The 14,699-nt window shown below is 44.2% G+C and overlaps 1 protein-coding gene across 1 annotated transcript; it reads left to right on the top strand.

Annotated features, from left to right (window-relative positions):
- Positions 1–108: 108 nt before the first annotated feature.
- Positions 109–13,496, top strand: LRRC34 (leucine rich repeat containing 34). The gene is made up of 11 exons (XM_088452320.1): positions 109–162; positions 4,997–5,102; positions 5,742–5,860; positions 6,689–6,753; positions 6,863–6,946; positions 7,824–7,952; positions 9,319–9,414; positions 9,498–9,652; positions 11,393–11,548; positions 12,279–12,405; positions 13,248–13,496. The coding sequence occupies exons 2-11, from the start codon at positions 4,999–5,001 to the stop codon at positions 13,440–13,442; spliced, it is 1,230 nt and encodes a 409-aa protein (XP_088308446.1). The 5' UTR covers positions 109–162; positions 4,997–4,998; the 3' UTR covers positions 13,443–13,496.
- Positions 13,497–14,699: the final 1,203 nt, after the last annotated feature.

Below are 14,699 nucleotides of genomic sequence, written 5' to 3'. Positions count from 1 at the left end.
GGCGGCGGCAGCCCCGGACCGGTAACTTATCCCGCCTGAGCAGCAGATGGAGAGAGTCGGGCGGCTGCTGCACCGTGGTCATGACAACTGGGAGGCAAACAGTCCCAGCCGGAGACCGGGCTCAGGCAGCGACATAACATTCTTCCTGACTACAGCAGCCAGGTAATATATACTGTATATACTATATACATCTGCTACCTGCGCTATAGGAAGCGGCGTAATCTGTGCGGTAGTTACCTGTGTACTATCCGTGTTGCTAACAGAGGGCCTGATTCAGAGCCGGACGCTATTTGCGCTCGCTCGTTCAGAAAAAGGGGCTGGCTATTTAAATTGAGCGCTCGCTCTTTGCGGTCTGTTGACGCCTCTATGTCTGAGCGAGCGAGCGAACGAAACATGCGCTCGCTATTTTGTAAAGACGCCCCTTGGCCGCTCGCATCATACATCATCTCCGCTATTTATTAGATTAATCGAGTACATCGAAAGGCGTATGAACTGCTCGCTATTCTTGTGGTAGCATTTTCCTACCGCAATCATGCGAGCAGTTCAGGCTAAAAGACAACCAACTGACGTGGTCGATGACGCTGCTTTGTTAATTATGCACACCCTCAAAACGCCCGTTTAGCAGGCATTCGCTATTTTGCGAGCTCACGATTTCCGACCACACTGACTGGTTGGCGCACGCGCATTACAACCCATACGCATGCGCAGATGTGCGAACATCGCTCGGAGCGAACGAGCGGCCGCTTACGAGCGGCTCTGAATCAGGCCCAGAGGCCCTGATTCAGAGCCGGACGCTCTGACAGAGCGCTCGCTCTGAATCAGGGCGGTCCCTCCTCCTTTTTGGAGCGGCCTCCTGGCCGCTCGCATAGCTGTGGATGACCACCCACAGCTATAGCGAGCGGCCAAAATGATGGTCGCGATACCATCGGGCTTGCGACGAGGATATGCAATCGGGAAGCCGACTGCCTAAATACCGGCAGCCAGCTGCTTGACTATCATATCACGGCACGGGTGAAATGCCGGGCGTCTAGATGTAGACGCCCGGCATGTCACCGACCCCGGGAGACCGGCATCCCAATCGTAGCAATGCCGGGCGCCGCGAGTGGACAGCCGCGGGGGGGGGGGGGGGACAATTAGGTTTAGGGCTCCCGGGGGGGACTTAGGGTTAGGCACCCCCCGGGAGGGATAGGCTAGGGGGAGGGAGGGTTAGGCACCCCGGGGGGGGGGGACTTAGGGTTAGGCAGCGGGGAAGGGGGTGGTTAGGGTTAGGCACCCCTAAGGAGGGTTAGGGTTAGGGGGGTTAGGTTAGACAATACTTACCTATCCACGATCGGGATTTCCAGCACTGTCGGGCTTCCGCTGCCGGGATCTCTGCTGATGTCGGGCTGCCGCTGCCGGGAATCGAACCCGCCGGCCATGCGGCAGGCGGTATTTCATACCAATTCCGCGACGAGACCCTGCGGTAAGGTCTCGCTGCCGCAAGCCCAGGAGTGCTTTTGGCTCTATCAGAGCCAAAAGCACTCCCACTGATCACTAGTGATGTCAGTGGGGCCAGCCCCAGACGGTAAGCGTTCCCATGGGAACGCCTCCGTCTGGGCAGCCACGCCCCCGGCACGCCCACCAAAGGGGGCGTGCTGTCAATTACCATCGACAGCACGCCCCCTTTGGTGCGAGACCCATAACGACGGCTTGGCCGTCGTTATTCGGGTCTCGTGCATGCGCACGACGGAGCCGCCTCCGTCGTGCGCATGCGCACTTGAGCAACATCGACCCGCTTGCGAGCGCTCAGCGCTCGCGAGTGGGTCTGAATCAGGCCCAGAGTGTGTGTCTGCTTTGTGTATGTATAGCTCTCCTGTATTATAACCTGATTACAGATGTGTCCACTTACATCTATCCTCAAATCACGGCAAATAGTTCTGTTTGGGGTGCCATGGACTAAAGGCGCGTATCCACTAGACAAAAAAATGAGCGATTGAACGATTACGAGATCATTCAATCGCTCATTAATCGTGCAGTAATGGTGGGTACACACTGGGCGATTAGAGTGGACGACTGAACGATAACGATATCGTTATCGTTCAGTCGTCCACTTTATCGTCCATTTTTATCACCAAAACGATGAACGATAACGACGATGCGCGTTCCCGCGGGTCGTTCGTCATCATTCATCGGGTTAACATGCAGGCCAATCTGACGATATCATCAGGTTGCTGCATGTTGGGGAATGGGGGAAGAGAGCCCGGCGCTGAACGATATCGTTAATGATATCGTTCAGCGGGTGTGCTCAATGTCATGAACGACATTGAGCACACCCTGCCGGGGACACACTAGACGATATCGCTCAGGGAGCATATCATCTAGTGTGTACGCACCATAATTGTGCATAAAAATGTCGGCAACGACCAGCGATGCGCGTTCCCGCTCATCGTTGTCGACATTTGTCATCGTCTGAACATGCAGGCCAACCTGTCGATATCGACAGGTTGTGCATGTTCGGGGATGAGGGAGGGTGCCTGCACTGAACGGGATGTAGTTATATGACCGGAACGCCAGCTAAGGAGTTATGACAGGCATGAAGATACCGACGCCTGTCATATTGCTGACGCCGGAATACAGAACGCAGCGGGCCCGATCGAGGTAAGTACGGGCGCCCGTTCTGTTAGCTGCAGGGGGGGGAGGGTTAGGTTTAGGGCACCCCGAGGGGACTTAGTGTTAGGCACCCCCTGGGGAGTCGTAAGGGTAGGGGAAGGGGGGGGGTAGGTTTAGGGAGCGGGGTTTAGGTTTAGGCACTAACGGGGGGGGGTAGGGTTAGTCACTAGAGGGGGAGGTTAGGGTTAGGCACCACTAAAGGCGGGTTAGGGTTGGGTGACGGGATGGTTAGAGTACTTACCTCAGCCTGTCATGATTTCAGCCTCTCGGTTTCTCCTTGTCAGGATTTGAACCGGCGGCTAAACATGCAGGGACACAAGCTCCGAAAGGAGCCTGTCCCTGCGATGTCTCTGGAGAGCTGCCGGCCAGTGCAGGGGATGCTGCACATGCATATCCAGGGAGGGTCCCGGCGGATCCCTCCGCCTGTTAATTATGCGAGGTGTAGCCCATAGGCTACAGCGGCTAACTCCATCTTCAGATGGCGTTAAATGTGGGGGCCAATATCTGGAATGCATTGCATTCCGGATATTGGTAAATTTGCCAGCATCGCATCACCCATAGAAACCTATGGGGGAGGCGGCTGCCAGCGGTAATGGAGGAATCACAGCAGGTATCGGAGATAGCTGCTGCGGTCCCTCCTTAATATATCTGTGGGATACTTAGTATTTAAGCTAAAAAACCCCGAAAATTTTGCTAAATGGGCCCCTAAGGGGGAGATGTACAAAGCTCTGGAAAGTGATAAATTGGAGAGTGAGAAACTATTAACCAATCAGCTCCTGTCATTTTTCAAACACAACCTGTAACATGACAGCTAGGAGCTGGATGGCTGGTAGTTTAACACTCTCCAATTTATCACTTTCCAGAGCTTAGTACATCTCCCGCTGAATTCTGAAATACTGTAAGTATGAAAGTCCAGGAATCGCCATCCGTGGCGGAGCTGCGTCTCAAGCCATATGGTGAAAAAAAAGGATACTTGTATCTCATCTGTATGTCTGGTATTGTTCTTACTTTTACTCTTTATGCTTGTATAGCTCACATTATAGGTGATGGTGTGCATGAGACTGTGGTGGCTTGAGGGAGAGCAGTTTGCGCCATAGGAACTAACTTTTTAAAATAAATTGGGGCTGCTCTTTTGTTTATGATGGCTGGCATGATGCGCTGTACCAGCACCTTGCCGCTGTATCTACACTTTTTTATTCTCACCATATACCCATAATATTGTTTTTGGGCCACTTATGCATTCTATTACTATATTTATGTTTGTTTTGTGTGAATAAAAATGTATTACTAAAAAAAATTTCCTTGCTGCGCTGGCATTTTACAATACGGAACATAACCTACAAGCGCAATGTTTGCTACTTACATTTACACCTATGTTCAGGATTCACGTTGCAGTCTGCATGAGACCCTTATTCCATACGAGTGGTTTCACTAGCCACAGTGGGGCTGATTCTGAGGTGCACAGAATGCACACGCATCTGTATACACACTACAATCAGTAAATGCCATTCTACGGCATTATTTTGAGCTGTATGCATCTTTGTGTATGTAATGCCCCACCAGCATATTATTATAGGATATATGGTTGGCACCTTAAGGGTACGTGTGGGTAAATAAGATAGCAGCCTTAGGGCAGAAACGGAGCTCCCAAAATAGCTCCTGAGGTAATATGGAAATAGATTATTCCTGGTACTGTCCCTGCGAGTTACATCCTGGCAACATTGGAGTAGTCTGTCACGTTCGTGAAAGACTCCAGCTGGGAATCCAACACTGTGTGTGCGTAGTGTCAGTTACCGGAGCTGGACAGATGCTGTGGGAGAGGGATCGCACGGTCCCTCATCTGTGAGAATGCCTCCATCTCGGCATGGAATAGACCAATGGGGCCACACTCCAAAAAGCTTCACTAATTAGCTTTTTGCAGATTTCAGTGAAATCTCCTGCATTAGGCTGCTAGTACATAGTGGGGACACATACAATCATGCAAAAACTGCAGTTTCCACATCTACATTTATCAATGACTATTTAGAAACTATTGTCCCTTGTGTTTATGACACTTAATTACATTATACAGTATTGTGTATGTAATGCTATATTTGCATTTACTACTAAGGGGCCCATTTATCAATATTCACATACTTAATGCGATCTGGGCGAGTAAGTGTGACATTTGTACACATATTCTACATTTCGAAGTGCAATATGCATCAAAAGCTGTAAATGAGGCCTCTATGATATCATTTTAGCTTCTTGTCTTTCAACTTTTTGATGTAATCTGCAGGATTTGTATTTTGTACTAATCAATTGAATGCTGTAAAACAAAAGTAATGTCATTAAAATGTTTTTTTAGCCATGTCTACAGGTCTGAGCCAGCAATATCATGAGGCATGTACTGAATTAAATCAAGCCATTAATCCTGTCATTGAGGAAATGCTTCTACAAGTAGAACTGCCTGGGTAAATATCTTATGATTAAGTCATATAGATTTATATTATCAGGATACTTCTGCAACAAGACGTGTTCCCCAGAAAGCTTTCTGTAAACACCAGGAGCCGCACTACTGGTTGCTTTCATCTATCGCAACCCCTTTTCCATTAGCGCTAATATGCTAACTGGTACTCTGCACAGTTACCACTCAGGGTTAGAGTTTAGTCATATGGAAGAGGGAGCAAGTTCAGTTATTGCAAGAATATAGAGCAGATCAATAATGATATTACATAATGCAAACAGAGAAACATCTAGTTCTAAACCAGAGTAAGGAATCAAGACTTGTGACTTAACTTCCATAGGCAAAGGAAGTATCTGCCTCAGAGCGCCATGTGTGGGAGGGTGGATGCAGAGAGGGAGATAGGAGCTCCGATATCCTTGTAGCCCTGCGCTGCCTTAGAGAGGCAGCACACGGCCATTTATATACGGCATCCTAGCCCTCTCTAGCCAGAGATGAAGCAGTGAGTCTCTTATCGGGAAGGGAGGTCAGGTCAAAATAAGTGCACACAAAAATTGTGTATTTCCATATGATATAGATATATATTTCTATGTCTTTCATATAAAGGTTATTGTGCTGGCTATTGAATTGCAATTTGTCTTCTCTCTAGACAATATATTTCTTCCTTAAATATCTGTGGAAATAATGATATGCTGGCCAGCAAGCGAATTACAGATGAAGATTTCCTGATCATTTCTCACATATTGAAACAAAACCTCTATATAACAAGTAGGTCTTTTGTGATTTATGTAAAAGACATCACAGAAAATGCAATGTATTGTTAGAGATGACATACTTGCATCCACATTGCAGAGCACGGAAATAACAGAATATATTTACCTGTATGCAAGTTACACGCGTCTATGAGGCTGGACTGCTACTAGCTACACACCTGTGTGCCTATATATCTGGTGCAAGAGATTCATTTGGAGTCAGACAGATCGCTGCATAGCCCTCAATTCTGACAACGTCTCCAGTGAAGTTTACGTGTAAATGCCCTATTGCAGAGGTTCCCAAACGCGGTCCTCAAGGCTCCCCAGCAGTTCAGGTTTTAGAGATATCCATGATTGAGCACAGGTGGTTAAATCAAATTGACTTAGGTACTAATTAAGTCACCTGTGGTCAAGCATTGATATCCTTAAAACCTGAACTGTTAGGGTGCCTCGAGGACTGCGTTTGGGAACCACTGCCCTATTGCCATCCAGTTACACCCTTTCATCCGCAAGTGAGATACTACTGAGATGTGTAAGACTTTGAATTACCCGTAGATGCTAAAATTCATGTGATCCGACTGCAAAACTGTCTTGTGCGTAACGGAATATGCGGGCGCTATATAAGTAACTGTTAATAAATAAAATAAACTCTGAACCATAGTATGCAGAGCTGTACAACAGGGACATTTATACTGAATGTCACTGTTAGATATTGAATAATTTTGTATGGTATTTTCCTACAGTAAAATGTAATGTAATATTGTACATCTACTGTATGTATTATAGTGTGATCTTTGTATTGCCATCTTACAATATTAATCATTATATAAAACCATTTTTGTAGATCTTGATTTGAGGTTCAACAGTTTGACAGATAATGGTGCTGTACACATTGCAAAGTTTCTTCAGGTATGTTGTAAAAAGTACATTAAAACTATGCGTGTGCTGTTATAGGAATAGGTTATTGTTAATGCAATGCTAATGCCAGGACAGACGACCATATTTCTTATTTTGTCAGGATGGTTCCTCTCTCCATCATTTAAATCTTATGGGAAATGACATTGAAACAGACGGTGCTGAACACATTGCTAAAGCCTTACATGTAAGTAAATTAGATTTTTGATGTTTGTCACACTTTCACATCTTTTCAATATCCTACTAAGTCTTCAGTTTTATCATAAAATGAAAGTTTATACAATTTTATTTTCCTTAACTTAGTAACATCATCACACCATGTTAGTAGAAATCTAAAATACTGTCCAGGTCCCTTCCTTCCTCAAATGAAAGTGTGAGGACATAGGTGATTAGGAAATAAATATGTCCCAATAGCGATGAAAGAATTATCTAGTAACTGCAATAGCAGTGCAATGAAACAGTGATAAAACCACACAAACACAAAGTCAAACAATGTATACCCATCTGCTTATTACAGGGTAGGCCATATAGGACAAAGGCTTCGCTATGTTTCTAAGAGGAGCTGTAATACCTTGAAGGACGCCTAGAGTGGGGGTGTGGGTGCAATGTACAAGAGCTCAGAATTCTTTGGGAGCCTGGGAGTGCAAGAGGTGTAGCGCCCCCAAGAAGGCAGGGCCACGCCCCCCTCTGCATGTGGTGCAACTTTGCGGTTGCAGAGGACCCGAATGGGCTGTGACCACACCCAGACATGTGACGACTCCCTCTTAGTCCCAGGGGCGTTCCCGATGTCTTGGCAGCCCTGAATGCCAAAGAGAGACTTATACCCCCTCAGGGTTATGTTACACACATAAATTGAGATTCCATCTGTGAGGAAACCTGCAGCAAACTTTCCAACAGCCCTTAAATAGCAGTGCTGTAAGTTAGCCAATAACCCTTTCATTGCTTTCTTACTGGTGTACAGAAGCAGAGAGAATTATTATTATTATATTCGATCTCGCTATAAAAAGACTAATAAAATAGATATTGCTCTGTTTCATGTTTACGTGATGTTTGTTTTCTTTCAGAGGAATGACACTCTTAGAGGCCTGAGGATGACAGGCAACAAAATTGGAAACAAGGGCGGGATGTTCTTTGCTAATATGCTGCAAATTAATGCCACCCTTGAAGAACTAGACCTTGGAGACTGTGACTTGGTATGTCCACATGCAGGAACTGGTCTCTTTTTCGTCCCTCAAATAGTATCATCAGTTAGTATCTTCATCTCACTTAGTATCACGTATTATCATTATTATTTATTATCACTTATGATCAGTTAGTTACCACCCTCAGCTCAGTTAGTATAAGTTGTTCATAGAACACATCCCAAGCATGGCAGCTGTAGAGCCTTATTTATCATGATATGCTCCTCAACAAGATACTGTACTTTAAATATGCCAATTTAGTCAATTTACACATAAGAGCTAAAGGTCAGAGGAGTGTATATACAAATGTGTACACACTCATCTTACCTCTGTTCACTACAAGTCTCGTTAAACATAATGCGTGAGTGACCGTGCGATTTGATAGCACGTACTGCAATGCATGAGTGACCGTGCGATTTGATAGCACGTACTGCAATGCATGAGAGACCGTGCGATTTGATAGCACGTACTGCAATGCATGAGAGACCGTGCGATTTGATAGCACGTACTGCAATGCATGAGAGACCGTGCGATTTGATAGCACGTACTGCAATGCATGAGAGACCGTGCGATTTGATAGCACGTACTGCAATGCATGAGTGACCGTGCGATTTGATAGCACGTACTGCAATGCATGAGAGACCGTACGATTTGATAGCACGTACTGCAATGCATGAGTGACCGTGCGATTTGATAGCACGTACTGCAATGCATGAGAGACCGTGCGATTTGATAGCACGTACTGCAATGCATGAGAGACCGTGCGATTTGATAGCACGTACTGTAACTTTTTACCTTCATATGCCACTGATGCACATGCCTATATTCTGTGTGCTACTGCGGGTGTATATGCATGCGAAATGCTAGGTTACAGTGTCAGCAGTCACGCAGAATATAGGCATGCTGCATATCATTTTCATCACCAGAAACTGCATCCTATTTACATCACATAAATAATACAACAATGGGTGATATGTTCTCCATTTTGTTAGGATAAATAATAATTTGTTAGGGTTAGGGACCCGCCAGGAGGGTTGGGTTTAGGGTGCGGGAAGGGGGGGCTAGGATTAGGCACCATCCCGGGAGTTTTAGGTTTTAGGCACCCCTAATGGAGGGTTAGGGGAAAACAGGGGAGCGGAATAGTACTTCCCTGCCCCAGTCGGGATCTTCATCCTGTCGGGCATCCGCAATTGGTATTTGAACCGCCGGCATTTCAATACAATTACTTCCATAGATATCATTTGAGATAATAAATTCATATTTTGTGTGCATAAATGTTTTAAAGCTTGGCACTTTTTTTAGATGTAAAAGTTTTATTAAAGTTATGTTTTTAATTAGTTTGATATATTGAATTGTGTGTTTGTGTGTGTCCTTACAGGGTATCCAAAGTTTAATAGCATTTGCCACAGTTCTACAACACAGCAACTCTATAAAGTCTATAAATCTAAATCGCCCGTTATTCTATGTGCAACAGGTACTGTATGTACGGGTTTACATTTTTACACTGTTAAAAAAAACTATATTTTGACAGGGATATTGTTGTATTTTCTCTTTAAGGAAGACACGACGATTCACATAGCTCTGATGTTGAAGGTGAATGATACTCTGAAGGAGCTCCATCTATCTAAACATGAGATGACAGATTCTGGAGTTGAGCGTCTGTGTGAAGGCTTATGTGAGAACAGCACTCTGAAATATCTTGACCTAAGCTGGTAACGTTCCTTTCAATAATTCGCAAATGATAAATCCAAATGATGTACATGTGGTTCTAGTGCCCATTCTCTTCTGCACACAACCTAGGCCACCGGCTCTGATTTATCCCTAGTTATATAGGGTGATTGACACAATATTGTTGGAGAAGGTGCCATCTCTGGATCCTGTGAGCATGTCCACATTCAGAATGTCGAAACCAGAATGTCGGCAGGTTCAGAATATTGACGTCTATAATGTGATGTCGACACCAGAATGTCTTAGCGTTAGGCTAAAATAAGCAAAAAATTGTATGTTGACACACTGGTGTTGACATTTTAAATGTCAACAATATGAACATGTTAACATTTTACCCATGTGATATTTTTTAATGTTGACATATTGGCTGTTGACCTAAAGCCAATGTCGGTATTCTGACTGTTGACATTCAAACACCGACAACATTCTGCTGTCGACATTCTGATTGTCGACTTATCATACCACACCCGCCACCTCTAAGAAGTGACACAGACTACTACTATTTTCCTTTCCTGGCCTAAACGATAAACCTCCTCCTTATGTACATAATTACTTATGTACATACTTAGTTCACTACATTTAATGTAGTGAACTAAAATAACCAGTTTACATGCAATTAAAAACAAACAAATAATTCACAACAAATGATGAACTCCAAACACTCATGTAACGCTATATATGCATACACAGCACAAATTGCTAATAAAGCAACATCTTTAATGTCACAGCTTCCACTCCACTGCATGACTCATTTAAATACAAATACTATAGCTGAGTAGACTGGTTCCTCATGAAGCGAGATGACTTTGTTAGGCACACTCTATATTGAGAGCTGCAGTTTTAGCATATATTGGTCAGCGCCAGGTTAAACCATTTGCTTTTACACTCTATATTGAATTATATGTTTAGGCCCCCATACATCAGCAATTGATTGCAGCAATTCTTCAATTTGCAATCGATTGTGTATAAAAATCTTTCCCTTTTTCAATCGATTGCAGATTGCAGAATTGCCACAATTGATTGAAAAAAGGGAAAGATTTGTATACACAATCGATTGCAATTTGCAGAATTGCTGCAATCAATTGCTGATGTATGGGGGCCTTAACATTACCCTGTAGTTCAAAATCTTCAGTTTACATTGAGACATCCCATTCAGCCGCACCTTTACCTTTTATACCCCTTTCATATCAAAATGCTGGGTTACACCAGGGATTTTGAATGCAGGTCCAACCCGGATGCGACCTGACTCAGACCGGCTGCTTATTCTCGGGTCGGCCATGTCATTGCACACAAGTGCACTGCCGGTGCTTAGAGATGAAATCATTTCCAAGCGCCGGCTCCCCCTATGCTGTAAATGGGTCCCAGGTTACCCGTTTACACTACACCGTGACCCAGGTAGATCTCGGGGTTTTTTTTTTTAAGGACCCTTTTAGACAAAGCAAAATCCCTGGTTGCTGCACTTTCACATGCAATAACCCAGGATTTTGCTGCTAGTCTGAAAGGGTATTACAGAGGCTTTGAAACCCAGGTTATCAACAAACTGAAGCAGACACAGAGCAGAAGAGGGGCCAGTGAGGAAAGTATCCCATGATACTGACGCCTGATGACTTTAAAACGCTGGGGGAGTTTTTAGCCTTGAAAAATGCAGCACTCATATGCACCAAGGCTTGTGATTAGTACTAACGTTATACACACTGAAATATGCTTCTCTATTACCCTTTCAGCAATAAGATAACTTGTGATGGTGTTAACTTTTTGGCCAAATTTCTGGAGACAAATACAACCCTGGAGATCTTAGACCTGACATCAAACAGGATGGAGGATGGAGGCGCAATCTACCTTGCAGAAGCCATTCATTCCTACAACAGCAGCCTCAAAGCGTCAGTACTACACTCCCCATAGTATAACAATATAATGGAAGAAAATATAAAACATAGGGGCCCATTTATCAAAGGGAATTTGAGGTAAATTCCCCGAAAACAGGTGTTTACCTCAAATACTAAGTATCCCTCGGATGTATGAAGGCGGGACCGCAACAGGTATTGGAGATACCTGCTGTGATCCCTCCATTGCCGCTGGCAGCCTTCTCCCCCATAGGTTTCTATGGGGGATGCGATGCTGCCAAATGTATCAATATCGGGAATGCAAAGCATTCCCGATATTGGCACCAGCAGCTAACGCTATCTGAAGATAGCGTTAGCCGCTGTAGCCTATGGGGACTTACCGCATTTCAGCCGGCGGAGGTATCTCCCAGGTCCCTCCGCCGGCAATGGGAGCCGCTTATGTCCAGTCTGTGGGACTGCGCATGCGCAGCAACCTCCGGCCACATCGCAGGAACGGGCCGGATCATACATTCGGCCGCTATGATCGCATTTTGCAATGCGATCATGGGCGGTACTGCATGCCCTGATCGCATTGCAAAATGCGATCATTAATAAATGGGCACCATCGTTCCTAATTTCTTCACTTTCATACAGACTGACATTAATACTCCCATAAAATATTCCCTAAATATTTAGCATTTAATGTTCCAGAATAGAAATTCCAAATGTCTGAAATGTTTTCATTTTTTTTTATATTTAACAGTATTTCTCCTTTGTTCCCTATTAGATTAGCAATTGTGAGCAACAATATCACTGGACAAGGTCTCAAGATTCTGGCAGATGCAATTAAAGCAAATAATAGTCTAGTATACATCTACATTTGGGGAAATGTACTTGATGAAGATGCTTGCATGGTATATTGTATTTTTTTTAAATTTGCAATTATAATACAACGTAAAAGAAAAACTCATTCAAAAAATAAAAAATATGTGTTTTGGGTATGGTTAAAAGGAGCTAATATAGAAAACTAAAACATATTTACCTGGGATGTGTCAGTTGCTGAAGTCCTCAATGGCTCTACTGGTCCCAGGCTAAATTCTAAGGGTCAAATGTAACAAACTCGATTTGCAGGAGCTGTTGCCATTCTGGCAAGATAGTTATTAGGTTTAAAGCGACAATTAGTTCAAAAGGAAAAACCAGGTTGGTTTTGCCTTTAAAATAATTGCTGCTTTAGATCTAGAGATTGTCTCGCCAGCTTCCACAAATTGTGTGCTATTACCTCTGGCCCTATCTTCTACTATGATCCTTGCTGGTTTCAAGTAAGAGAAGAAAAAGAACCTTGCACTGCCCTGGACATACTGCATATGTACAGATTGGTCTCCTTATATGCTGGATGGATAGTGTATTGTTATACTGTATTAATAATTGACCCTATAGATGGTCTTTAACAGTGCATGTTTTCCAGATCCCCTAGTTGGTGCACAAGTATACTCATTACTGGCTGACACATTTTAAGGATCAACAGGTGGTGCCAAATCATTTCATTTGTGACTCTGAGGAGATCTTAAAAACAATCAACTTTAGTATTATATGCTATTTCTATTCATCATGTTGTGGGCTAGGGAGGGAAGTTTCCAGGCAACTGGAACCCCCCCATATTTTACACAATTATAGATGCCTGCATGTTTTCTATTTATTTTGTTCAACGTTGCCTAAACAGAGAAAGCACTTACTTGATTTCCATGTACTACTTCAGGCATTTTCGAACCTTCTTTCCGCTGGTCGTCTCAGTGCCTCCTCAACAGATGTTCGGCCGTATATTGTAGATGGACGCATCTATCTTGCAGAGCTTTTTCATGGACTGAAGAAACATTATTACTGGACTCCAAGTAAAGGCCTTGCAGATGACCCTGAAAGCAATTCCAGCCTCACAATAACAAATGATTATTAAAATGAGCATATACTGTACCATAACACATTTCACATAACCGTGAATATTTTTTAAATAGAGAATTCTTTAATAAAATACTATTAACACTTTTTTCTAGTAAGTATGTAAATTAATGTCATAGATTTTAGCAGAGTTCTCAGCATTCTACAGGAAAAATGGCTCATACTGTATTTATTAGACAAGTTATTTTTTCCCGTTGGACTAGTGCCCAGAGTGTACCGGTGCGGCGCTGCACTCAGTGCACTGCCGGCCGCCGGAGAGAGAGGAGGGGGCCCCGGACAGACTGCACATGGGCCCCCTCCTCTCTTGATATGCCCCTGCCTTATACAGATACAGACAAGCTTTGCAATCTCACTGCTAAACAGGAAATCCAATTCTATATGTGTCCTCTACCTCCTCAATCTTATTTAAACTAAATCTATTTTCTTCATGTGAATGAATAACTAGGTGCAATCATGTACCAAGACCAAAGCTCACATCACAAATGTTGCCCCTCCCATTAGACGTTATTTTCTTGACTTGCAGAGCTCAGCCCTTTCCCATAAAATAAGAGTTATGGTATAACATACCTTCGCTAACTCTTTTTCTTCGAGGTCCATGGGGTCCACTGCTATTACGTTGAGGGTATATGGATGTATCAAGGCATCAAACAGTTAATCCAAGCTCTCAGCTCCCAGGATGCACCAGGTCCTTCCCTATATACCCCGCCCCTGGTTACAGGCAGTCAGTTCGTTATAAGGCCAACCAAGAGAAGGCAAAACAGATAAGAAGGAAGAACCCATGTTCTCTAGACCAATATCTCAAAGAGGGAAACACTCACAGATACACAGAATTAACCAATAACACCAGGTGCGTTAGAGTGAGTGTCCTGTGGAACCCATGGACCTCTTCTTCGGGGTCCATGGGGTCCACAGCTATTACGTTGGGGACATACCAAAGCAGTACCCCTAGGGCGGGGACGCTCCAGTGTTTCAGTAGAGTGGAGAATTCTCTGCCCGCAGGAAGCATCCTGAGAGGCAAATGTGTACAATTTGACAAAGGTGTGGACGGAAGACCACATGGCGGCCTTGCATGTTTGTTCTGCAGAGGCTCCACAACGCATCGTCCACGATGGTCCCACAGATCGAGTAGAATGTGCTGTGATGGTGTTCGGCACAACAAGATCAGCTTGTGTTTATGCTTGAGAAATTGTCTTATGAAACCATCTGGCCAAGTCTGTCTCTTAGCTGGCCAGCCTCAACTATGACAGCTATACAA

The sequence above is a fragment of the Taudactylus pleione genome, unplaced genomic scaffold (genome assembly GCF_031769625.1).
Source record: "Taudactylus pleione unplaced genomic scaffold, aTauple2 ptg000037l, whole genome shotgun sequence".
NCBI classification, from domain to species: Eukaryota; Metazoa; Chordata; class Amphibia; order Anura; family Myobatrachidae; genus Taudactylus; species Taudactylus pleione.
Note: the sequence above shows the minus strand (reverse complement) of the source record. Positions and strands in the feature narration are given on the sequence as shown.

Coding starts and splice junctions, on each gene's coding strand:
- LRRC34 (XM_088452320.1), top strand. CDS start 4,999: ATGTCTACAGGTCTGAGCCAGCAATATCATGAGGCATGTACTGAATTA. Junction 9,415..9,497: donor CGTTATTCTATGTGCAACAG/GTACTGTATGTA, acceptor TTTCTCTTTAAG/GAAGACACGACGATTCACAT. Junction 9,653..11,392: donor AAATATCTTGACCTAAGCTG/GTAACGTTCCTT, acceptor TTACCCTTTCAG/CAATAAGATAACTTGTGATG.